The 26,343-nt window shown below is 40.8% G+C and overlaps 1 protein-coding gene across 2 annotated transcripts in view; it reads right to left on the bottom strand.

Annotated features, from left to right (window-relative positions):
- The window catches only part of Hsd17b12 (hydroxysteroid 17-beta dehydrogenase 12), a 162,082-nt gene extending 136,533 nt beyond the window's left edge, over positions 1–25,549 (bottom strand). The window contains exon 1 of one of the 2 annotated variants that reach the window (XM_029554007.1): positions 25,246–25,549. In XM_029554007.1, the coding sequence (XP_029409867.1) occupies positions 25,246–25,405 (160 nt within the window). In that variant the 5' untranslated portion in view covers positions 25,406–25,549. The remainder of the gene's footprint in view (positions 1–25,245) is intronic. The other variant, XM_008848933.2, reaches the window with a different exon arrangement.
- Between the last annotated feature and the right edge of the window lie 794 nt (positions 25,550–26,343).

Here is a 26,343-nt window from a genome sequence, read left to right as displayed (position 1 = left end):
CGTCTAACTCCTAGAGCTGTTAAAGTCAAGAGTAAGCCCAATTTGTTTTCAAAAACTGTTCGTCTTTGATTTCTCTTCAAACTGTTCCTTCAAAAAGGGTATACTCATATTTCAACAGTACATCCAGCATGATATACGAAAGAACAAGGAACTTTGTCTTAAAAGGGAAAAATTTGCCTTCTCTAACTCCTGCTGACCTAGAACAGCATACAAAACCACAAACTTACCAACCTAAGTCCACATGTTGTTTGCAACATATACTGTGGATAAGTCATTGCTTTCAATGCACTTCCAAGGAACTTGCTTTCAGAAATGAAATTTTCACCACACACACACACACATATATATATATTCTGGGCCAAGTACAAGGAAGGGTCATGAGGGAGAAATAGGGAAGGAACACAGTCCAAGATTAAACCTATGTGTTTAGTTTAGCTAGTAAAAGTTGATTACAAGAGAAACTTAAGGCCTACTAAGGTTATTTACATGGTTTTCATAAAGGCTAGCTAAATTTAAATAAGCTGATTACACAGTAAGAAAGCAGACAGAATAGACAATGTTAAATGATCTCCAAACCTAAGATTAACTTTCCTTACAAGGCTAGGTAAAACAGGAGGTATTCTCTCAAGTCATTCCCACAAAGACATCAGATAGATACACAACCTTTTAGACAAAACTGTCCAATTGTTTAATCTTGAAAATTCACTGATTTTCTTTTAAGTAAAACTCTGTAGAAGCCAAATAAGTCACATCTGAGAGTCAGGTGCAGACAAAGGTCATCATTTATTTATGTCTCACCTATAGTAAATCCCCCAAATCTATACTTGCCTGGTGCAACAGATTATTCTAAAGATGGCTATAGCAATTCCCCCTGCTCCACATGCCCCTTTGCAATATGAATTTGCCCTTCTTCCCATCAAAAGATGAAATCTGTTCTCCTGTCCATAGCTATGTGACTTGCTTTGGGTCCTATAGTCTTCTGGTTCAGGCCTTAAATAAAATTGGCCATGGTGGTGTGGGCCTGTAATCCCAGCAAATGGGAGGCTGAGGCAGAGTTCAAGGTAAGCCTCGGCTACAAAGCAAGACCCTGCCTCATACAGCCAAAACTATTGAATAAGAGACCCTGTGGTGGAGAATCAAGAATCCAAATATGAATAAAGCCATCTTAGATTATCTGGCAATCAGCAGTAGGCCCCAGACAAGTAAGGTCAAATCTCAACAAAGCCATCTTAGCTGATCCTATAGGAAACAAAGGTAAGGCATCTTTGTGAGCCCTACTTTAACTTACTTGCACTGTAATGAAATGGCTATTATTTTAAGCATCTGTATTGCAAAGTGATTCATTTCTTAGTAACAGATAATTGAGACAGAAAATGAAACCTAAAAGTGAGGTGTCAAAAACCACCTAGCCAGGCATGGTAGTGTATTCTTATAATCCTAGCACTTATGAGATGGAGTCAGGAGGATCACAAGTTCAAAGCCAGCTTTAGCTACATAACTAGTTGAGAGCCACCCTGGGCTACATCAGACCCTATTTCAAGTGGCAACAAAACAAAAACAAAAACCCAAACACTTAAAACATGCAATATGAGATTTCAAGACCTGCTAACCAACAAAAACATTTGAAAAGTAGCAAACAGTTTTAGCAAAAATCAGAAGTTACAAAAAAGCTGCTTTTGTAAACAGAAACACTCAATGTTATGTAGAGATGGGATGTTAGGTGAAACAGATATGTTATCTCCAGGAAAATATTGAAAGTGTTAATTGGCATATTTTGTCTACATACAAAAACAAAGAGAGAAATAAATGAAGAAAAAAAGAACTCCACCTTCTAAGCAGAATTTAGACACAATACAGAATATGGCTAAGATTTTCAAAAAGAAATGGCTTCCAGGTAAGCATCAAAGCAAGAGTTTGCCCATAAGACCCTTTTTGTTGGAAGCCTGAAAAGACTTAATGCACTGTTTGGAACAATGTACTCATCTATACAAAGAGGTTTCTGAGAATCTTAAGGACCTTCTCTTCTAACAGTCTAATAAATCCAAAGTCAAGAGCGGCCTGTCTTGGAAAAGCACTATGGATGTAGATTTTAGAACATGAAATCAGGTCCCAATAAAATTCAGAGAAAACTCTGTTTTTGAGAAAAGTGTATCACCAAAAGTACTATCAGTTTAGAATGAGACAATCAGTTTGAATCATTTATAAAACAACAATTCCATGGGTCCCAAACGTCATATAGGTAAAACACACCCATGTCTTATATTAAAAAAAAAACACAAACAAACACACCAGCAGCAAAGCAGAAAGCCAAAATGGAAGAAATAGTCTCAGAAAGCACATCATGGAACACTTCCAAGGGGCAAAACGGGCATTAAGCAAGGTACATTCTTTTTTTTTAATATTATTTTTATTTTATGTGTATGAGTGTGTTGCCTGCATGTGAGTGCACCTGTGTTGTGCAATGCCACGGAGGTCAGAAGAAGGCTTTGGATTCCCCCGGAACTGGAGTTAAGGACAGTTCACAGTCACCATGTAGATGCTGGGAATCAAACCCTGGTCCTCTGCAAAAGCAACCCCAAGCAAGGTACATTCTTGATGTATGGAGTGAAAGAGTTGTTCACAGGTACCCAGTGGTCTTCAAAAGTGCTACGGCCCAGTGAGAACCACAGTCTTCCCAGTCTTCTTCATCAGGAGTGTCTACTGTGGTTTTCTTGTTGTCTCACCACTGTACATTGGATTGGGGGTGAGGAACTGGTGGGGTGGGGGGAAGATAGGTAGCTTATTTTTTTAGTTCAGATTACTAGAACTTAGAAACTATGTCAGATAACTATGCCTAAGAAACCTCTGATGCAACTGAATTTTAGTTAGATGGCTAAGATACTGGACCCCAAATTGATATCAAATGGAATAAGATTTCTAGGGGAATGGTAAGTATATTCTACATTTGGAAGATGTGAATACACTGTAGCAAACCATTTCCAAAGAAGCTTTCATTTACTGCTATTTTCACAGAACCTGGAATAGTACCTGCTACATATCTGGAGCTCAGTATATATTTAGTGAATGAAGAATGAATGTTGCTTATGATGATAAAAGTCAGTATGAGGTCTTTAAAAAATTAAAAATATTTTTTTTAATTCAAGAATTCTGACATTTCTATTCTTCAAATGAGTCTCTGTCCCAGTGTCTCAGTTTCCTATTGCTGCATAACAAATGACCCCAGAATGCAGTGTTCAGAACCGCCCCCAATAGTATTGCTCATGATTTTGTGGGTTGTGAATCTATGGCTCAGCAGCGACAGTTTTCTTTCTTCCGTGTAGTAGAATCGTCTAAAGCAGCTCCACTGCAGCTGTTGGTGTCACGATGGCTTCACCTCCTTGTCAGGGCTGGCGACTAGTTAACTGGGAACCTTCCTTTGTCTACTCATCCGCTAGACTAGCCTGAGCTTCTTTGTGTGGCACTCAGACTATGTCAAGAGTAAAGAGAATAAAAGTCGTAAGGTATCTTAAGGCTTTGATTTGAGGCTATATGCTCGACCACGTTCTATTAAATTTGTTTTTTGACAATTTCACACATGTACATAACGAATACTGAACACTCTCCACCCTTATCCTCTCATCTCCTTACTGCCATTGTCTGTCCTGCCTCCTCACGTTCATTTCTGTTAGTCTTGTTTTGTTTTAACCACGGCACCTGTGTGACTATGGGTTTGGAGCTATCTTTTGGAGGCTGGTGGACTCAGCAGTGGGTACACATCTGAAGACATTGATTCCTCCTTTCCCAGAACCTTAACAGTTAAGCACTAAGGAGTAGGGTCCCATGACCCCATTGTATCCTCTGACTGTTGACAGGGCCAATTTTGTGCAGGCCCAGTGCAGGTAGCTACAGTTGTTGAGAGTTGATCTAGAGCATGGTATTTCACAGCCCTTCATCCTGTCTTCTGGCTCTTACATACTTTCTGCCCCCTCCCCTCTTCCACTATGTTCACTAAGCCTTTGAGGGGATGGTATAATGTCTTGTTTAGGGCTCGGCCCTCAACTGGCACTTATTCTTAGCATCTTGGGCAGCCATGAGTTTCTTCTGCATTCAATGCCATTCCCTGGTCCAGGTCCAGGCAACAGTCAGTTCTACCACATTCTGTTGGGAAGAGATACAATCAACCCAGATTTAAATGGAAGGGAAGAGATACCTTAACCTTTTGGTGGGAGAATAGTAAATTCCCATAGTAAAGTGGTAGAAGATGGGAGGTATTCATGAGAAAAACAAAAACAGATCACAACTGATCTGCTTTAGTAAATAAGTTTTCTAATTAGTACACATTGTAAGTTAGGGCTTGCCAAGTAACTAAATCTGGGTTTAACTTTCTCTTTGAAATTGTTACTTGGATGTTTTAACTTGAGCCAGGAGCTATTTTTAGCTCATTCTTCAGACTGAGCAAGAAGAAAAACAAGGTCAAGATGATGTAAGACCACTCATAAACTGGGTGCACCTGAATTTTTAGGTATCTTCTCTGTACTAAAGCTTGTGCTGATTTGGAACAAGAGCACCTTCTCTCCTTTGCTCCTGCCGTCTTCTCCCCAGCCTTCTTGGTGGGGGGGGGTCCCACTGCCACACCAAGTATTCTCCTTGTTTTCCTACCCAGACATACAGCATATTGTTGGTTATACCATGTTCTAATGTCCTGTTTCATTGTTTAACTGTCTCCATGAGACTATCAGTTCCAATAGGGAAGAACTCTTCCAGTCCTAACAGAAATCTGCATATAATTTAAGTGATCAGCAAATGTTTGTTGAATAAAAGGACCTTAAAACCTTGATTGAAGTATGATTCTTTCATCAGTAAAATGAAGTTGATGACCCAGGAGAAGATGGAATTACAACTTCCTGGGAAAGCATACAGCATTATTTGAATATTTGGTCATTATTTACTAGACATGAGCACAAACTGCCTCCTTTCAATAGCCAAGTTACTCTGAAGTATGAAGATTTTACTTGTTACACCTTAGGACATTTGGAATAGCATATCAACAACTAAATAAGTTCCACACAGGCACATGTAAGCACTGGTTCACTGATGCTGTAGTTATTTGTCATATCCTATATCTGTTTCTCTATCTATATTTTAATTCAAAAGCACAAGAGAAAACCTTCAGGGTTTTGAGATAACCAAAGACAAAACAATTTACTTGTGGATATTTTTAAGTACTAGGATTCTAGATCTAACCGGACTTATCAACTTAGTTTCTAGAACATAATTCCTATTTTCCACATAGATGTGATTATTTGGAAACAGGATTATGAATGCACAGAGCAAGGAAGGGTTATACATCCACATTATCAAAGTCGTAATTCAATCTCTGCTGTATGCATCTCCTTAGCAGAAAGCCTTTAAATCTACATTGGCCCACATGGTAGCCACAAGACACATGTGGCTATTGACTTTGATTTTCAATCAAAACTAAATGGAATTTTTAAAACACTCCAGGTGTTTATGAGCTCATGACTAGCAAACTGTATCTCAAAATTGCAGAGTATTTTCATCATCACAAAAAGCTCTAGTGGTTAACAGTGCCTTAAATGAAAGAAAGTTTTCATATAAAATTACTAAGAGAATTCTAAAAAGGCTTTTTGTCTGCAATAATGAAAACAATGTGATATTTCACAAGAAAGAAATAGTCTGGAAATACATCATTTTTCATAGATTGATTAAAGGCAGGTTTATATTAAAATTCACTGAAATGATTAATTTTTTAATTAAAGACAATTCATCTCATTTAACAAATTTTTCTCACAGTGACATAAATCTTTTCCCCTCCGCCCATTCACCTCAGTACTACATTGGAGCCCATGGCTTCCTGTGCTGGGTTGAACGCTCTACAAGTAAACTGCGCCCTCTGCCCCTAAAGAGCTTTTCCTTAATGGACATGTTTAACATCACCACCTTTGCAGTTTGAGTTAATTAATGAGCAATTTTTGCCCATTTTAAAAGTCTAAATATTTTCTCCAAATTAATATACCACACTACAGTTTTAAAGTATTTCACCTGCTAAATATATGAAGTAATCATTACTTGGGACTCTTTAACAGGCAGATGTTAGATGTTAATTTTATAAAATTAACCAGTGCAAACTTCAATAGTTTCTTTCTAAAGATAAAAATCTCTGGAAAATTAAATTTAAAAGATAAATTAATCTAGAAATAAGATTTATATTTTACAACCAGAAAATTGTTTTAAAGTACTTAACAAGCTTTCAAAATCAGGATTCAAAGGCAGTTTATAGAAATTCCAGATCCAACAGATGCTTCCAAAGAATGGAAGTTATTTACCCAATTAAAAAACTAAGTATTAAGCCGGGCATGGTGGCACACGCCTTTAATCCCAGCACTTGGGAGGCAGAGGCAGGCGGATCTTTGTGAGGTCGAGGCCAGCCTGATCTACATAGTGAGTTCCAGGACAGCTGGGGCTACAAGGAGACCCCGTCTCAAAAAGACAAAAAAAAAAATTTTTTTAAGTAAGTATTTCTGCACTGAGAGGAGGACAAAATAAGTGCTTAACTTCATAATACTAAATAAAAGTCAAGAAAATCTTCATCTAAATAAAAACGCCTTCACTATGACTTCTAGAAAGTCTTGGTGCTTATTAGCACCCTCTAGAGGACATGATTAGAGTTCAAAATCAACCCGGTCTTAAAACACTAACATTCATCATTTAAAGCATAGGTAAGGAACTTTTAATAATTGAAATGGGTCATATAATTAGCAAGCCTCCTTCCATGTTCCAGCTGAGTGAGCCAGGTCTCCCTCCTTCTCTAGAAGAGCGCACCTTGCACATGCCACCACACTGCAGAATTCAGGATCCCCAGACCACAGTTGGACTTGCACCAGACCTCATTCTTTCAGGACACAGACACAGTCATCTACACTCACCATTCTCAAGAATGAAGCCTAGTACACCAAGTGACCATGCACAGGTCACGCCATAGTACACAGTTCTGTGCAAAAGGAGGGGACTGTAGTAGCCAACTCCTCATATTCTGAGTACTCAGAAAATATACAGAAATAGCAGCAAAATGTTTCTCATACACTAAATAAATGTGGGGCTTTCTTTGGTCTCTAAAATTACCATTTAAGTTCACTGCAGCAGGAAAAAAAAAATCTTTCTCTTTACTCTTAACTACTATTACACTTAGCTAATGTTTCATAAACTGAGTAAGATATAACGCAGGACAAAGGGCTACAAAACACTGCTAATAAACAGTCCCTCTTTTGTTTGGAGTCTCAACAAACCAAAGGAGGATGACTTACCTATCCTATTCTGGGGTGAAAACAATCTATGCAGAAAGCAGTTTCCTAGCTTGGCTCTTCCTAGATCTGCTGCATCCTCTCCTCTTTGCTACTTACCACCTGAGCTATTTCACTGCCCTGTGTTTTCTCCACTGGAGGGCACAGTTAGCTAAAAAGAAAACCTGGTAAAGGCTAATTCGTTCTGTTCTATCATACCAGAAAAAGTATGGGTGAAAAAGGTTAAAACTGCTATTGGGAAAGATGTCTCAGTAATGTTTAGGAATTTCATTTATCCCTGTTCTTGAAAGTCATTATTAACTGGCTAAATAAATTATGTTCCAAACACCATTATCTATAAAGTATAAATAAAAGATGAGGTGGAAAGCAAAGAAAGATCAAATCCAATGATCTTTAGGCACTATACACCCCACTTTAGGCACAGAGGAAACTCAGAGCGTATGCAAATAGAAACTCTCCTTTTCCACTGCAGTACACCTAGCTGCGGCTGTCCCAACGATACAACTCCAAGACAATGTGGAGCTCAAACACTGCTCTTTGATGAAAATGTCAGTCACATGCTCAGAGAAAGTAAGGGTTAGTTCTACTTTTTGCATAATTATTTTAAAGTTATCGCAACAGTTGGTTATTCAGCACTTCAGAGCTATGTTTTATAAACCTAATCAGTTCTAAAAGTATAGTGTAAAATATTTTGAAATACTTAAGGAAAAGATTAGTAGAGAAACAGAAACACTACACTTGTACATAGTCAATTTTCAAAGAAGCTTATAAAATAATACCCTTTTATTTTATTTTTTCACCTTATTTTTATTTTTAATTATGTATATGTGTGTCTGTGTGTAGATATATACACACTGGGTGCAGGTATTCAAGAAAGCCAGAGGTACTGGATGCCATCTGACATGGTTGCTGGGAATTGTAGCTGGGTCCACTGGAAAACCAGTACATTCCCCTAACTGCTGAGCCATCTTTCCAGCCCCAACAATACCCTTTCATGTTTTAAAAATTGCTTTAGAATAAATAGCTTAACCACAAAGGATCCTAAGCTTTTTTCCTATGCTAAATGTAAAGTAATAGGATGCCAGGCATAGTGGTGCACACTGTTAACCCAGCACTTGGGAAGCACAGGCAGGTATATCTCTGTGAGTTTCAGGCCAGTCTCCACCTACATAGAGAACCATTGATTTCCTATTAGTTTGGGAACATAACTGAAGAGAAAAACATATTCTATAGACAGTAAACTACCTACATATCCACATACCCTCACTACTTTTTACCCAGTTTTAATTCCTTTCAGATTCAGTTGAGATACTGTGGGCCATGGTCCCTACATTGTCAGATACCTACTTAGTAATTCAAGGGTTGGGGAAATAGCTCAGTTGGTAAAGTGCTTACCTTGTGAACACAAGTACCTGAGTTGGGTCCACAGAATCCACATTAAATTTTTTTTAAAAGCAGGGTATAGCATGTGCTTATAATCTCTGCACTGGAGAGGTATAGATACCTGGAGTTTGCTGGTAGCCTGTATAAGCTATTCAGCTAATTCAGGGTCAGTGAGAGACCCTGCCTCAAAGGAAAGAAAAAAAAAAAAAACCAAGGTACACATACCTTTAATCCCAGTCCTCAGGAGACAGAAACAGGTGGATCTCTGTGAGATCCAGGCCACCCTGGTCCACACTGTGACTTCCAGGTGGGCTGGGACAAGGGAGATCTTGTCAGAAAACAAAATAAAACAAAACAAAAAAATCAAGGTGAACAGCTTCTAAGGAACTGTGTGAAGGCTGGCTTTTGGCCTTTACACATTGGCACGCACACGTGTACATATACATATACACACAAAAACATGTGAACTCTCTCTCACACACACACACACAGACTCACCTCAAGTAAGTTTAAGTAGTCATTCTAAGAATCTTAAGTTTATTGAAAAATTAATATTCCACCAGGCATGGTAGCTCACACCTGTAATCCCAGTACTCAGCAGACTGAGGAAAGAGGATAGATAGCCACAAGTTTAAGACCTGACTCAGCAACATTGTAAGTTCAACATCAGTACTGACTACAGAGACTCTGTTTCAAGAACCAAAAAACGGGGTGGAGGGGGAAGGGTGGTACAGAGAGAGAGAGATGGCTCAGCAGGTAAAGGTACTTGTTGCCAAACCTGAATTCGATCTTCAGGATCCACATCATAAAGAAGAGAACTGACTCTGGCCCACGTGCATGTGCGCACATGCACACACATAGACACACACACACACACACACATACACACACAATAAATGTATCTATTTTTTAAAAAAAATCAAATATTCCTGAATCATTTGGTATAGTTACCAAAGAAAAATGACAAGACAATTCCCATACGCATTATACTCTTTGGCTTTGTAAACTGTAGACCTGGGACTAAAATAATTAACTACCAGATATAGACAGGAATTCAATCACCAGTATAATCAGGATATTCTATTTATTTATTTATGGAGACTTGCATTCATATTCCATGCCAACATATTCCAACTTGGGTCCTATTCAATATTAGCTGACAATTAAGCTCATCTATAACCAACCAGCAAGGCCAAAGCAAGCACTAAGATAAACTTGAACTACTAAGGAGCCTTAACCCCTTGGAAGAGAGGAAAGAGACAGCCTCTCTGAGGTATCCATTACCTACACAAATCTAAGATTCTATCAATAAACAACCAACCAACTCTATTTGCCATGACTTCCCTAAGAGTTGTGGTCACTTTGTAGTAGACCAAATGAAAAGTTCTCCCATGTAATAGATCAGGATTAAATTATGAAGAGAAATAGGTTAATTCATACTTTAACACACTTACGGGTTCATTCAATATTCAATTAGTGGTCATGGGTATTTCTAGAAAATGTTAAAAGAGGGCAATTCATTAACTGTTATGAGGTGGTAAAAACCTCTACCTAGCCAAAGATGGTAGCATACACCAACTTATGCTTCAATTCTATTGTATCTCTTTTATTACCTCCAGGAATTGGCTCTTCCTTTCTTTCTTCAGCCACCATTGCTTTATTTAAAGAAAACGGAACCAAATTCATGGCTATTACAGCTAAGCCAGAGGTCCTGTCCCTATCCCCTCTGACCACACAGCACATTCTACCAGTATCTTTTCACCCACAGACTTTCTCTGGGCTGAAGCCAGCAACACTTAAGTGCTCTATAGATGAGAAGCACTACTGAACTAATGTTCCTTTCTACAAAGATCCTCACCAGCCACAGAAGCCTCTGGTATAAATACTTCCCTGATTGCGTCCTGGGTTTAGGTAACTCTGAAACTTGAGTTCTGTACTAGCTCCAATGTTCCTCAGTGACTTTAAGCTCCAGCTGATGGCAGCATCAGAGCTGACTGCATGTCTGAATGTCCCTTGTATTGGTTAGATTCCTTTCTCTTGCACTTTACTGGTGTTTCTTCCAAATCAACTACTTGTACTTGAATTCTGGTCTCAAAAAATGCTTTTAGAAGAATCCAAAACACAAAAAGAAAAAAGTAAATGTTTCCATCTACAGTAAGATTAACAAATAATTTGTTTAGAACAAAGAATTCAAGCTAGGTATGGTGGTGTACGCCTTTAATCCCAGCATTCAGGAGACAGAAGCAGGCAGATCTCTGTGAGTTTGAGGCCAGCCTAGACCACATACCGAGTTCTAGGCCAGCTGGGGTCACAGGAAGACCCTGTCTCAAAAAACAAACAAACAAAAAAAACCCCAAAAAAACCCCAAAAGGAATTCATTATCTGCAAAAAAATAGTGTATTGTGAAGTAGATATTACTAAAAAGAGTTTTGATGTCTGAGGAAATCAAAAGGTACCAGATCCCCTGAAGTTGAAGTTACAGCAGTTGAGAGCCATCTGATGCAGGTGCTGGGAACCCAACTTGGGTCCTCTGGAAGAGCAGTACAAGCTCTTAACTACTGAATGATCTCTCCAGCCCATGGTTTGTTTTTTTTTTTTTAAATGGATTCAAAGCATATTTTAAAATTTTTTTCATTTCAGAGATGTTATTTTTTGCAGCAGTGGAGCTTAAACCCAGTTACCGCAAGCACTCTATCACTGGACTAAATCTCCAGTCTAAGGATGTTTCTTTTGCTATGGACAGGTACTACTGTGTAATGAATAGCATAATCCCTAAGACTCTAACTTAGCCAGTAGTGGTGATGTATACCTTCAACCCTAGCACTCAGGAGGCAGAGGTAGGTCAATTTCTGCGAGCATGAGGTCAGCCTGGTCTACACAGCAAGTACCTGGCTAGCCAGGGATACATAACAAGACTCCGTCTCAAAAAAAAAAGTGCTAAGAATCTAACTTGAAGATGAGAATAAAATAAATAAATAAATACACACACACACACACACACACACACACACACACACCTCCAAATATCTTTTTAGCATTCAATGAGAACAGTAGGGTACTGAGAGAGAAATACTCATTTCTTATAATAATGCCTATAATACAATAATGGGAGTTGTGTCAAGCTACAAAAATCTTTTAATTATACCACCGTTAAAATGGCACTGCATTAGCAGTAATTTAACTATATCCTTAATTCATTTCCATACTTTCCATGTCTGTTAAAGCTGAAGCTTAAGGTACTTCTTTAACACTGTGATTAGACTAATTTAACTTTTCATTTAGAAAGCGAGCTTACATTAACAAAATTGTAGGGAGGGGAAGTCTATTTTAGTTATCTTTTAAAACTGACATATATTAGATAATCACATCAAAAAGAGAATCAGGTGTTGATCATGACAAAGTTGCAACAGATCCTAAAATAAATACTGAAGCATCTGAACCTCACACAGTTTGACTGCATCACGGGGCAAGTCTATTTCTAGGTATCTAACTGAGAATGGAAGTGGGGAAAAGGCCGAAGCGTATGGGTGCAGACCTTATGGTTTCTACAGTACCAAAGCACAACACCTCTCAAGATGACCAGGGTGAGGGTTTTTAGAGTAATTTGATGAACTGAAACACACACACAAAAAAACCAGAACTGACCAAAAATTCCAGTTAATAAAGTGGGATATGGACTCAGACCTTGCATCTTACATTGTACTTCCTGTCCAAAAAGGAAAAAGTAAGCTGACTTCTCCAATTATAGTATAACAGGGCTATTAGACTGTTCAAAATCAATGTTCTCTCTTTCCTAAAATATTGTATGTTGAGGTTCCAAATTGTGCTATAGACTATAAACTATAGTATATCATTTAGGACAGAAGAATTTAGGCAGGGATCTTAAAAGCGGGGGCTCAGTTTGGTGCTTATCCATAGTAAGGTTGCATCGACACCCATAAAGAATCCAATAAAAGAGAACTTACACTTTCCCCAAAGCCTGTCCTTCTATCAGTGGTTTGCCAGTGCCCAAAGTCCCTGTTCAAAGTTCTATGAACTTTGCTGTCTTACGCCCATGAGCATAAAATTATTTTTGAAAAGAAAACATCCTATGACCTCCATTTCCTATCTATCATTGGACTCTCCTTTCCAGTTCCTTCTCCCATTCCTTTAATCCACCACCACCCATTTCCTAGGACTGATACAGCACACAAAAATTTTAAAAATAAATTCTAAATGTTGCCTTTTTCTTCATCACTTGAAAAAAAAGAAAAAAAAAAAGTTGGGCATGGTGGCACACACCTTTAATCCCAGCATTCAGGAGGTAGATGCAGTCTACATAGTGAGTTCCAGGCCAGCAGGGGCTGAAGGGAGACAGGCTCAAAAAGAAAAAGAAAAAGGCACAAACTGGGTTATCCTCTTCAGTTTACACTCTACTGACCCTTTTTCTTTTTTCTTTTCTAAATAGAGTCTCCTATAACCCAGGCCGACCTCAAATCATTATGTAGCCAAGGATGATCTTTAACTTTTGATCCTCCTTCCTCTACTTTCTCATTCTTAAGAGCTGAGGAGATAGCTCAGCTGGTAAACTGCTTGCTTCGCAAGCATAAGAAACTGAGTTCAATCACCAAAATCCACATTAAAATGGCTGTTCATGGCCCAGCATGGTGGCTCATGCCTTTATCTTCATCACTCTGGAGGCAGAGGCAGGCAGATCCCTGTGAGTTTGAGGCCTGACCGGACAACATAGGGAGTTCCAGACGAGCCAGGGCTAAGTAGTGAGACCTTATCACAAAAAAAAACAAAAAAGCCAGGTGTGGTGGTGTGCGCTTGTGATCCTACTGCTGGAAAAGCAGAAACAGAGCTCCCTGGGCTCACTGGCCAGCCAGTCTGCTTGATGAAGCCTAAGCCAATGAAAGACACTGTCTCTAAAAATAAGGAAGACAGCACTTTAGAAATGACAGCAAGGTTGTCTGCTGGCCTCCACAAGCTCACACACACACGTGCACCGGCATAAACATGCACACACACAATAGGATCATCATTAAGCTAGGTGTGGTGGCACACATCTGTTATCCCAGCACTCATGAGGCTAAGGCAGCAGGATTACCATGAATTCAAAGCCAGCCTGAGCCACCTAGTGAGTTCGTTCCATGGTAGCCTGGCTTCGCAGGGAGAAAGGGGATGGGGTAGAACTAAATACACATACATACATTTTCCCCTCTTTTCTTCTTGGAGCTTTTGACATGGTAGGTCTGTTGAAGTCCTAGAATCTATATTGAACAAGCAACCTGTGACTTGAGATATAGCCATGACATAAATAGATATAAGTAGACATGAGAGGTGTTAACATTTGAGGAATATTCCAACTTGTGAGCTCTTTTGTAGGTATTCCAGAGTGCCTCAAAATCACCCTTATTCAGAAACTTTGGTAATGAATTGGAAAGAACATGGAGCTCAGAGTTAGAAAACCAAGATTCAATTTTTTTTCTACCACCACTGTATCTCCCCCTGGTCCTGGTCCATTATGCAGAAATAACAAACCAACCCTAACCTGCCTCACAGGGTTGCTGCAGAAATGATTTGAGAATACTGGAAAAGGACTCTGCAAATTAAGATGTCATCATGACAATAAAAGCTCATGAAGTCAGCCTCTTCTAATTCAGAATGTGTGGATGTTACTGTCTAGCCTACTGTAGGGTTGTTGTTTTGTCTCTTCACATTATCTACAGGCATTACCACCTCCTTTCACATGACAGGCAATGACAGGTATTGGAACACACAGATAAGCAGTAGCTCCCTGTTCCACACCCAAATTCCAGGACTGAACATGCAGGACCTGGGGAGCTTGCCGACTGCATTAGCGGTGGTTATGTGACAGGACTGCAGTCTCAGCTACCATTAGAGCAAGACTGGTAATATTGCTCCTGGAAGCTAGCTTAGCTGTGAGCAGTTAATGCCAGTCATTAGAGAAAAACCAATCTGGAGAATGAGTTTTCAACATACTATAAATGTTGAGGGAACCTTAAAACTGGTTATTTAAGTATCTAAAAGAAACTGTACTCTTCCCTGGCCGCCTTGACGAACACACAGTATTTCTTTGGCGAGTGGTTGTCATCCACAGAATCAGTAGTTAGTGGTGTAAGCACAGCTGAGAGTCTAGATAAGAGCTACTGGATCCAGCAACTTCGCTTGTGGCTCTACACAGGAACGAGTTCCCCCATTCTTTGAGAGGGTCTACCAAGTGTGTGGCATAAAGGTGCCCTCAGGGTTAGGGGCACACATCCTTTCTTCACAACTTCAGTGCCTATAGAGAAAAGGTTATTTTTATCCTCATGCAAGTTACAGGAATCTGTGATAAAATCAGGTTTGGCCAGCTCTCTCTCAGTCATAGGCTGAATATCTAAAATTCGTAGGACCCACAAGGGTTTTTTAATATTTTGGAACATTTGCATAAACTTTGTCAGCTGAGCATTCCCAAACTGCAAATCTAAAATTCTAAGCTCCCAAACCTGAAATTCTGAAAACACAATATGCTACACACTCAGGGGGCATTGGATGTCAGGGGGTGTTTCTGACTGAGGATGCTTACCTCCGCTTTTTTCCTCCAAATCTGAGGTTCTTTTTACTCCTCTGCTGTCAGAGCCCGCTGCCTAGCACTCCAGTTACTGCTTTTAACCAACCTAAAGGACGTGGCCAATTTTCTGCCTTTCAACATGGAACTGGCTTAGCTGGCCCTTCTCTAACTGCATGCACAATCTTGACTGAATGACTTCTCTTTGTTATGACCCAAGAAGCGACTACAGGAAGGGTTTATTCTGGCTTACAGTTCAGCGGGATAGTCCATCAGGGAGGGGAAGGCATGGCAGCTGCAAGAAAGGCAGCTCACACAGCATTCAGTCAGGAGGAAGAGAGAGATGAAGGCTCATGCTCTGCTCACTCTCTCCTATTTATTCAATCCAAGATCTTTACCCAGGGAATGGTGCTATGCTCAGTGAGAGTGGATTTTCTAGAACCTCCCTCACAGATCTGCCCAGGTTTGTTTCTATGATGATTCCATCAAGTTGACAATCAAGATTACCTGTCACAGGGAATGAGTCAGGCTAGCGCATTCTCCTGATAATCACACTGAAGGCTGGGACCATCCCTTAGCTCTGTCATTCCTTCATTAATTATTCTTTCTTCCTCCTTGTGTTCCCATTGTCAGTTTCTCACTGAATGACTGACCAAACATCTATAATGGCTGTCAATCAACGGTAATATTCATTTCTTTCCATGAAGCAAGTAGACTAATACTCCATGCTGTTTAACTTTCTTATAGTTACTATGTCTATACACTTACATTCTATGTCTTTACTGCCAAAGACATTTTCTAAGAAAATTGGTTCTGTTCCGAATATTTTAAAATACTTTTTTATCTTATGTGTATGAGTACATTGCCTGCATGTAGGTAAGTGCGCCCATGTCGTGCAATGTCCACAGAGGTCAGAAGAGGATGTTGGATCCCCTAGAACTGGAGTTACAGACAGTTGTTAGACGCCGGGTGAGTGCTGGGAACTGAACCCCAGTCCCCTGTAAGAGCAGACAGTGCTCTTAACTGCTGAGCTATCTCTCCAGCCCCTCAATATTTTACATGAAAGTTAAACTGGACATCATGGGATGTGCCTATCATCCTACTTCAGAGGTAGAAGCAGAGGATCTAAAAGTCAAGGACATCCTTGGCTGCTCTGAGTTCAAGGCCAGCCTGGGCTACATGAGACTCAATTAAAAAATAGGCCAGGTGTGGTGGCACACACCTTTAATCCCAGTACTGGAAGCAGAGGTAGAGATCTCTGTGAGTTCAAGGCCAGCCTGGTCTACATAGTGAGTTACAGGACAGCTGGGGCTACAGGGAGACCCTGTCTCAAAAAGACCAAAAAAAAAAAAAGAGAAAGATGAATGATTGGGTTTATTTTATCATGAATTCAAATTTAAAAACACACAAAAAAACTATTTTGGCCAATATCTGCTATTTCACTAATTTATCTCAGCCTTCCCAATTAGCAAGGTTTTTTTTTAATTGTTTAAAATATTTATTATTTTTATGTGTATGAGTGTATTGCCTACATAAATATTTATTATTTTTATGTGTATGAGTGTATTGCCTGCATGTATGTGAGTGCACCCGTGTCGTGCAATGCCGCAGAGGTCAGAAGAGGGCTTTGGATTCCCCTGGAACTGGAGTTAAGGACACTTCGTAGCCGCCATTTGGGTGCTGGGAATCGAACCCAGGTCCTCCGCAAGAGCAGTCAGTGCTCTTAAGCCCTAAACCATCTCTCCAGCCCCTCAATTAGCAAGGCTTTTATTCATTTTAATTAGAAAAAAAAATCTTTCTTTCTAAAAGAAAATCTATTTGTGACAATTTTATAAGGAAGATTTGAGAATGAATGGTACAAAAATTCTATTAATATTCAAATTTGGAGTTTGGTTTTTTTTTTGTTTTTGGGTTTTTTTTTGTTTGTTTTTTTGAGACAAAGTCTTCCTGTAGCCCTGCTGGCCTAGCACAGACTGTGTAGACCAGGCTGGCCTTTAACTCACAGAGATCTACCTCCCTCTGCTTCCAGTGTTGGGATTAAAGGTATGTGCCACCACACCCGACTCAAAAATTTTCTAATTGTGGCAGTACACAGGGTTAGGGTTAGGGAGGAAAGTGAGCTGTCATCAGTGCCACTCAAGGACTGACACACTTTCAAAAGTTATCAGGGCCAGGAATAATGGTCTGCTAGCAAACTGTTTTCCAGACATGACTGGGATGTGGCACATATGAACTCAGAGCAGCTGTGACTACATGCATAAGACCTGCCCAAGATCAAGCCAGCCAAAATTCCAACATGGATGGAGGAGGGGCTCACAAAGTCCCACGCCAGCTGAGGAGCTACTGACATTGATGGCTGTTGGGGAGGGAAAGTCTGTTTTCTTCAGGTATGCAGCCCCTGAGGTTGTCTGTGCTCTAGTGGCTGGACCTATCTATGTTCATATACACCCTGGTACCATAAGTGGACTCAGTGAGTTTAAAAAAGGAGCATGTGAAATTGGGAGGGGAAAGTGGTAGGAGGAGTGTGGGAGGAGTTGGAGGGGGAGAAGTGCGGGTGGATTTGATCAAGACACATTATATTCATATGTGAAATTCTCAAACAATAAATTTTAAAGAACTATTACTATGTCAATGTAACCAGTCTGTCTAATCAGCCTTGGTGAATTTCAATCTAGCTTTTCAAGGCATATGACACTTAAGGTTTTAAAACAATGAGGGGAAAAAAATGCACAAATTAATTTTCAAAATATAAAAACAAAGCAAAACACCCCACTTCCAAGTGAAACCTACCAGTCACTAAATGAAATTGTAGTGTATTCTTTTTTTTTAAATGCAGGGTCTTACTATGTAGCCCTGACTACCCTGGAACCTGGTATGTAGACCATGCTGGCCTCAAATTCACAGAGATCCATCTGCCTCTGCCTTCTGAGTGCTGGGACTAAAAGTGTGTGCAACCACATCTGGCTTTCTAGTGCATTCTGGAAGGGCCTACAGTTTAGAACAATAAAGACATGTGCATACACGTTTGCGTGAATACACACCCACATACATACACACACACACACACACACACACACACTACACACACACAAAATCTAAGGTAACAAATATAGAAAGATCCCCCTCCAAAGCATTATCATAGCTCCAAAACTGGACTTGCCTATGGGTAGTCTCAGAGGAAAAAAACTCATAGCATGTACTATAAAAGTGGAATTTTACAAGCCCAAAACAAACAAAACAAAAATACACACATGCACAAAAAAAAAAAAAAAAAAAAAAAAAAAAAAAAAAAAAAAAAAAAAAAAAAAAAAAAGATGAACATGGGACAGCAGAAAGAACACAGACAATGAAATCAATGGTCAATGCCTACTGAAACTACCAAGCGTCTCTGTACATGCAGGCAGAAACAGATGCAGAGCTGAGAAGATGACTCAGCAGTTAAGAGTGCTTCTTGTTGCAGAGAGGAGGAGGGGTTTGGTTCCCAGCAACCACAATCAGGCAGCTCACAACTGTCTGTAACTCCAGTTCCAGGGGATCCTACAGCCTCTTCTAGCTTGACAGCACCATGTGCACACAGGCATATACATAAATAAATAAACATTTTTTAAAAGAAGGATGCAGGGGCTGGAGATGGCTCAGTGGTTAAGAACACTGACTGTTCTTGCAGAAGACCCAGGTTCGAATCCCAGCATCCACATGGCCGCTAACAACTGCCCGTAACTCCAGTTACAGGGGATCCAACAGCCTCCGTGGGCATTGCACAACACCAGTACACTTACTCAAACAAATAAATAAATAAATAAATAAATAAATAAAAGGATACATAAGGAGATAACATCAGAAATGTATGAGAGAAGCTCCAAACATGTCAAGGATCTTGATTTGCATGGACATCACGAAACTTAGCTTTGTACAAAGTGTCTAGGGTAATTTGACTAGAGGATTTTTATGCATCATAAAACTTGAACAGAGCAAGTGTTTTGGAAAGGACATGATACATTCAGGCAATGCAGATGAAAGGGGGGCTGCAATGGTAGATTCAGTAAAATTTGGCAATTACTAGTCCAGATGTGAAAAGAAAAGCATGATTTGGAATTAAAGATGAGGAAGTAATGGAGCTGGAGAGATGGTTCAGCAGGTAAGAGCACTTACTGCACTTCTAGAAGACCTGAGTTCAGTTCCCAGTACCCACATTGGGTGGCTGACAACTACCTGTAACTCCAACTCCCAGGAATCCAATGCCCTCTCTTGGCCTCTGCAGGCACTTACACACACCTGGCATATACACATGGACATACACGTATATACATAAATAAAAATAAGTCTTTTTTTAAAAAGAAGCTCGAAAGCAAACTGGCTACTTGATGAATTTTGTCTCCTGACCTAATTTATTTGCCCTATAAGCTTACAAACAGGGTTGGAAAGATGTCTCAGTGGTTAAGACCACTTCCTGTTCTTCCAGAGGACCAGTTTGGTTCCCAGCACCAACAGCAGGTGGCTCACAACTGCATATAACTGCAGCTCCAGGGGATCTGACACCCTTTTCTGGCCTGTACAGGCACTTACACTCGTATACACATACATATACATAATTAAAAACAAAAACCTAAAATATACATTTAACAAAATTTTTAAAGAGCCTTAAAAATTAAAGTTTCCACACAGAAATCTAGACATAGGCTTCTGACGAAAAGCACTGCTGAAGGATGACACTAAGAGGTGGACAAGCCCGGTAGGCCATACTTGATCTGCAGGACATTGTTAACACAGTAGCAGTTCATGGAACCAGCAACAACTTCAGCCCTGCTATTTTCAGGGAACCCCTGCAGCTGTCAATCAAGCAGCCACTCCCTCTGGGATCCTCAATCTGCCATCATGATAGTACCAACTGTATTAAAAACTTCCATCTGCTCAGGAAGACTCCAATCCAGACTTTGACATCCAAGGAAGGCTGAAAGTGCTGACCCCAAAGAGCCTTTTATCTGGTTGCTGGATATTGCTCCAAACATGGCTAGCTTCAGAAAGTCTTCATTTGGGTTATGCTAGCGGCAGATGACCCTTAGAAGATCCCACCACTCACAGCCACCCTGACCTCCAGTCCTTAAACTGGTTGAGAAGGAGCATCTCCCTATTCCAGTCAGTGTGCATGTATGATTGCTTAAGCAGTACTCCTCAGAGCAGTCCATGAGATCTTTATCATGGTGGAGCAGGCAAACTCCTGAGGCTCTTGGTCCTAGGCACACCCAGCAGCAGGGCTGCAGAAATACAGAGGGCTGGAGAAAACAGAGAGCTGAGGCTATGGAGGACAAAGGGCTGTGAAGAGCCAAAACTGCAGACGGATGGCAAGAGTTCCAGACCACCACTGAGAATCATTAATGCTAGCTGCTGAGGAGCTAAAACTCAAAGATAACGGTCTCAACACTCTGAAGTCAGGTCTGTAGCACCAAGAGCTGAGTGTCTTGGTACCCTAACCTCCACTAGCTGCTGGGTACTGAGTCAGTGACACTTAGACCCTGAGCTGCAACACTGAACAGAGGCTCAGCACCCCAGGCTCTGAAGCTGGAAGGCTAAGGACTATATACCCTGCCTGCTCATGCTTTCCATCTAATTGAACAAAATAACCCTCAAGACAATGCTGCTAGACAGTGTCTTCTAGACATGACAGGGAAGTGGCGCCCATGAAATCCCCACACTATGGCTACCTAGGCCTGACCTTCATAATGACAGCCAATGTGGATGGGGCAATTTCACACAGCCCCACCTAGATGAAGAGCTACAGGCAATCAATGGTTGTTGAGAGAGCATCAGTTTTCTCTAGGGAGAAGCCCCCTGGTAAGTTATCCAGTTCCAAGTGGTCAGCCCTAAACACATGTATATACAAGCAACGTTAAATGGATTCAGTAGATTCATAAGTATAGATACAAATGTACATATGCATACAAATGTACATCCATATGCATCTATGTGCATGTAATAATAATAAAGGTCACAAAATTGAGGGTGTGGGGGAAACATGGAAAGAGCTGGAAAGGGATAGATGGGATGAAGATAATAAAATACAGCACTCGTGTACAAAATTCTCAAAACAAAATTAAAAATTAAAAGAAAAGGAACCCTCAGTCAACTGATAATGAAAAGTTGGCCCAAGTTCCTCATAGATCTGTAGGGAAGCCATCATGAAAGCAGGCAGTCAGAAGGCTGTGAGAGTGAAAGCAAGAAATCATGATGGTTTAGAAGTAACAAGATTCTGGGTATTTTGAAATTAGAGTCAAGGGGTATCTTAACAGATTATGTGTGGAGAAGGATCAACAATGACTACAAGGTTTTTTCAAATACTTGAAAACCACACATAACTAAAGTTTTCTAAGTCTATCCTATATTGAGTTACTAAGGAGAGCCGTATATAAAGAACTATGTAGAGTTTTCTTCACTAAGCAAAGAATTCTGTAGTCAGGTGAAGAATCTCCTAACTGATCTTTTGAGAGTGAGATTTTCAACCTGGAGTTAGCTGAGTGAACTATCATTTCTTTATTCCAACAATCCATGTTACTCAAATATGCGCACTTATACAAATAAAATGCTAAATGTTAGTATTCATAAAAACTTCCAAAGACTATACATTAGAACTTCATCTGCTTTCATTTCATTGTTACAATAATCCTGAAAACTGTAATTCCCATTCAAAAGATGAAGTTATACTTAGAGGTTAGCTATCTTTGCCCAAGGTCAGCTTAGTGAGCAACAAAGCTTACCCTTGTCCAATTGACTCCAAAGCCAACTCAATTTCCCAATGTAATACCCTTGACAGGCCCTGACTGTTGACATGCTTAAGCTGCCTGGCCTTCATTCCATTCCTCTATGTCCAGGTTATTTAAATAGAAACATCACTTAATGGTGTACAGATAGCTCTGGAATCATCAGAGAGAAAGCACTGTTTTCCTAGGAAGAAAAAGTCAGCAAATAAAGCAGGCCTTCTGATATGGTGTGTGACGTTTCCACTCACACTATGGTGTTATGGGCTTCCTGGAGAAGATAACAACCCAGGATCATTCAACAACTGTATCACTCTGAACTTCTCATACCATGCAGAGACACGGTGTCTGAGAGACATTCTTCCTTCTGCTTTCTGCCTCTCTACCAGGCTAATTCACACTGATCTCAGCTCAGTAATCACTTCCTGGGTGCAGCTGATTCCTCACAAGTGCTCAAGAACTAAGCAAATTATTTTCCTGTCAAAATTTGTTCTCTAGATTCCATCTCATTGGCTCTTACTGAAACAGACACTTAGAAGCTGCTTTTGCTAAAAAGCACCAACTCCTCATTTGGGCCCACAAAGTGACCAAAAGCAGGATGAAAGCCTGGCATCTCTACCTTCACTTTGTGTTATCCTTCTTTCTTTGGCTTTCTGAAAGCACATAAGTCACCAACCCCTAGGTGTTGGCAATTATCCATGAGGGCAAGGGTACACCGAGGAATAGAAGTAATCACCCAGAAGGAACCAGATTGGTTCCTTCAGAGAATGACAACCAAGAGACGAGCAGATATACTTCTCAGACCACCTCACAGGACAGTGATGGGTCCTGTTGGGTGAGACCCCCCCACCTTGATCCTGCTTATTTCTACATAGCTCTTGTCCCTTGCCCCAGTTCTTCCTCAATTTAAACCTAAAGTTCCTATCAGTAGTCTGAAGACAAACAGGATCACTAGGTCCCTTATCTATTTCCCTTCCCCAGTGGCCACCTTGAGTAAATCTCTGTTTTTCACAGTCCTCTTCTCTAATAGGTATACTGGGAACAGGTGACTGAAGCCTACTGAAGCTGTCAGAGCACAAGCTTTTTCCCTAAAAACTCAACATTGAATTACTATCATAAGACCCATAGTCCGCACCCAACAGTATTATACCATACCAAGAACAAGAAGAAGGGAAATGAAATACAATATTAAAGCTTTTAAAATTTGCCCTTATCTACAAATAGCATTTAATGGCACTGGAACTGATCTATGTAAATCCACTGACTTATACAGTCTAAATTTACAAATTTCACTATACTATCAATTCAACAAAACTTACTACTGAATAAAATATTTAACTGGTCATGGAGAGGAAGATAATAAATGAACATCAGTAATAGGCAATGTGTCCCTAAAAATGTCTCCCACTAGTACTTATTAAAGAATGCTACACAGCAATAAACACTCTTGAGAGTAAGACAGCAATTCTGTAAGGGAGAAAACAGTATTATTTATGCATTAATTTTCTTTTTTTATTAACCATAACTTTTCCTAAACCAATGCTTTATCACAATTTAATCTGAATTATCTAAGTGTTCCCACTGACAGTTTTACAAACATTTCAGGTCACCCCCCACCTCAGTGCTTCAAAGAACCTACTTTAAAAATGAACTAATCCTAATTTGTTCTTGAAAGAGTCCCTGAATTTAGAGAGACTAAAGTGTTTTAAGATTCAAGCCACATGTAAATGTTCACAAACAAAAATTTCGTAACTTCTTTTTAAAAATATTTTATTATTCTTGTTTTTTTGTATGTGAGTGTATTGCCTGCATGTATGTAAGTGCACTCATGTAGTGCAGTGCCTAAAGGAGTCCCCTGGAACTGAAGTTACAGACTGTTATTAACCTCCATGCGGGTGCTGGGAATCTAACCCAGGTCCTCTGCAAGAGTAGCCAGTGCTCTTAAACACAGAGCCATCTCTCCAGTTTTCTATGTAAACTGACCTCAACAATAGTTCACCTCAATTACTACACCATGATTCTCTCTCCCAACCCAGTGTTCTAGTTCAAATTTCAAAATCTTACATAACCCCTCCCTAAATTACAAACTTCCCTAGGATTCCCCCAGAACTGGAGTTACAGATGGTTGGGGTGGTAGTTAGCCACCATGTGGGTGCTGGGAATCATACCCAGCTCCTTTGCAAGAGCAGCCAGCACTCTTACCGCTGAGTCATCTCTCCAGCCCCTTTTCCCCTCATCCCCCACCCAGGAAGTATGAAAAGGTTAACAAGTGGTTGTGAAGTTTTATAATATTCCTACCTGCCCCATATCGGGAAAGAGCTCACAAGTTCAACTTTATTTTTCTCAATGTTGTTATTGTCCCAAAAGACTAAAGTCTTTAGCTCTAAATTGTTTAAATGTTCTTTTAGGAACAAAAGGAAAAACCTAGAGTAACATGATTGGTGTCGTGAGCTTGGTCTGCAGTTAACCAACTCTCCCAAAATTTTATGATGCAGCCCAAAATTTTATGATGCATCACAAAATTTTGACGCTTGAGATGTGAGCACTAAATAACAAAACATCCGAGAAACACATACGATATCACACATGTTTAAAAACCAAGCCATAAAGAATTAAAGAAACAAAAAAGGTGCAGAGTTTGGTTGGGTGGCTTTCTCAACTCCGATCTGAACTTTGTCCTCTATTTTTAAAATCTGCCAACTGAAAAGAACGAGGTTCACGTGTTTAGTTCACTTTTTTGTAGGACCACTTTTTCCCAAAACCTTTTGCAAAAAGTATTGCTGATTAAGATTTAAAAAAAAAAAAAAAGTGATCGTTTTGCAGAGACCACGGCGTCTGCTACCCACTGGGACTCCAGAATAGTTTAGAAAAGATTTCCTCGACACCCCGCCCCCCGATCCCCCCCAAAGAACTTTCTAAATGACGTCCAAGTGAATGGAGAGGCCAGGGTCCCAAGATCAGGACTTCTGAAATGCGGTCCCTGCACGCCCTTCTCCCAGCCTCACCCCTAAAATCAGTCAACAGAATGCTTTTGTCCTTAGCACAAGGCCAGCTTTCAAAGCAGGTGAAAACTTTAAGAACACGCAAGGAGCGGACCAAACAAAGCACCTGACTCCGGCCACCAGCTCAGAAAACAGGCACAAGCCCCAGGGAGGACGCTGCACTCGAAGTCCCTGGGCCCGCGAGCGACGCACTCCGGATCTGCGCGAGGGCCACGCGGGCCCGGCCGGGGCAGTGCAGGCGCCGAGCCACTCACCTGCCCATTCTCCAAGGTGCGGGCCGATCGCGGCCTCGTTCCCCACACCCCAGACCTGAAATGCCCTGAAGAGCGAGTACAACAGGCGCAAGGCCACGTAGGCCACGGTGCTCGCGCCCACCCAGTAGAGGAAGCCGGCCGTGGGGACAGCGCGCTCCATGCTCGGGACTAGGCTTCACTACCTCTGTGAATGAAAAAAAAAAAAAAAAAAGAAGAAGAAGAAGAAAGCGAATGAATGGAACGAGGAGGAGGTGCCGGCCGTGACGGCGAAGGCAACGCGGGCGGACGCGGCTCTCAGAGGACTTTGGTTCGAAGCCCCGCCCAAGGCGCCATATCCGTGCCACCATTGATGACTTACCTGTCCCTCTGCGAGTACTATGCCGCCCATTGGTCAGCTCAATTCCATAGCCCCGCCCACAAGCCCTCCTGCGTGCATAGCGCTACGTTTCCGTCCTAAAACAGTGGATCTCTCGCCTGCCAGTCAAGGCGAAGTCCCGCCCATGAGCGGCAGATCTCGCCCCTCCAAAGCGCCCAGATCTTTCATTGGCTTAGGCTGGCTCTTGTGACTGCGGAAAACTGCGCTCTGATTGGTCAATGAGACCCAACCTGATTTAGTTCACATTGAAGGAAGGAATGGATCTGGAAAGCTTCTCGGGAAAGGGACCTTTGTAGAAGGAAGTGTGCCTGGAGCTGCGGTTTTTTACACCCCTTCATTAAATGTTTTCATACTTTTTTATTTATTGTTTTTCATAAGTGTGTATGAATGTATTGCCTGCATGTAAGTGCACCCCTGTCGTGCAGTGCCCGCGGAGGTCAGAAGAAGGCGTTGGAGTGGGTCCCCTGGAAGGAGTTACAGCCCTTTGTTAGCCAAGGGGTCCTCTGTAACAACAGTCAGTGCTTTTAACTGCTGAGCCATCTCTCCAGCCCCAAACACTTTCAGACTCTTTCGTCAGCCGCATGCCTTTACTCCAGTTGTTTCTCGATGCCTGGCTTAGCTCTCACAGTGAGTTTCAAAGACCTGGTTCCCAAAGATTCCTAATTCAGGACTAGAACCCTACTACACAGTGGCAACGAGCTGTGGTGTTGCACGCCTTTAAT

The sequence above is a fragment of the Nannospalax galili genome, unplaced genomic scaffold (genome assembly GCF_000622305.1).
Source record: "Nannospalax galili isolate Female #2095 unplaced genomic scaffold, S.galili_v1.0 scaffold784, whole genome shotgun sequence".
Lineage (NCBI taxonomy): Eukaryota > Metazoa > Chordata > Mammalia > Rodentia > Spalacidae > Nannospalax > Nannospalax galili.
Note: the sequence above shows the minus strand (reverse complement) of the source record. Positions and strands in the feature narration are given on the sequence as shown.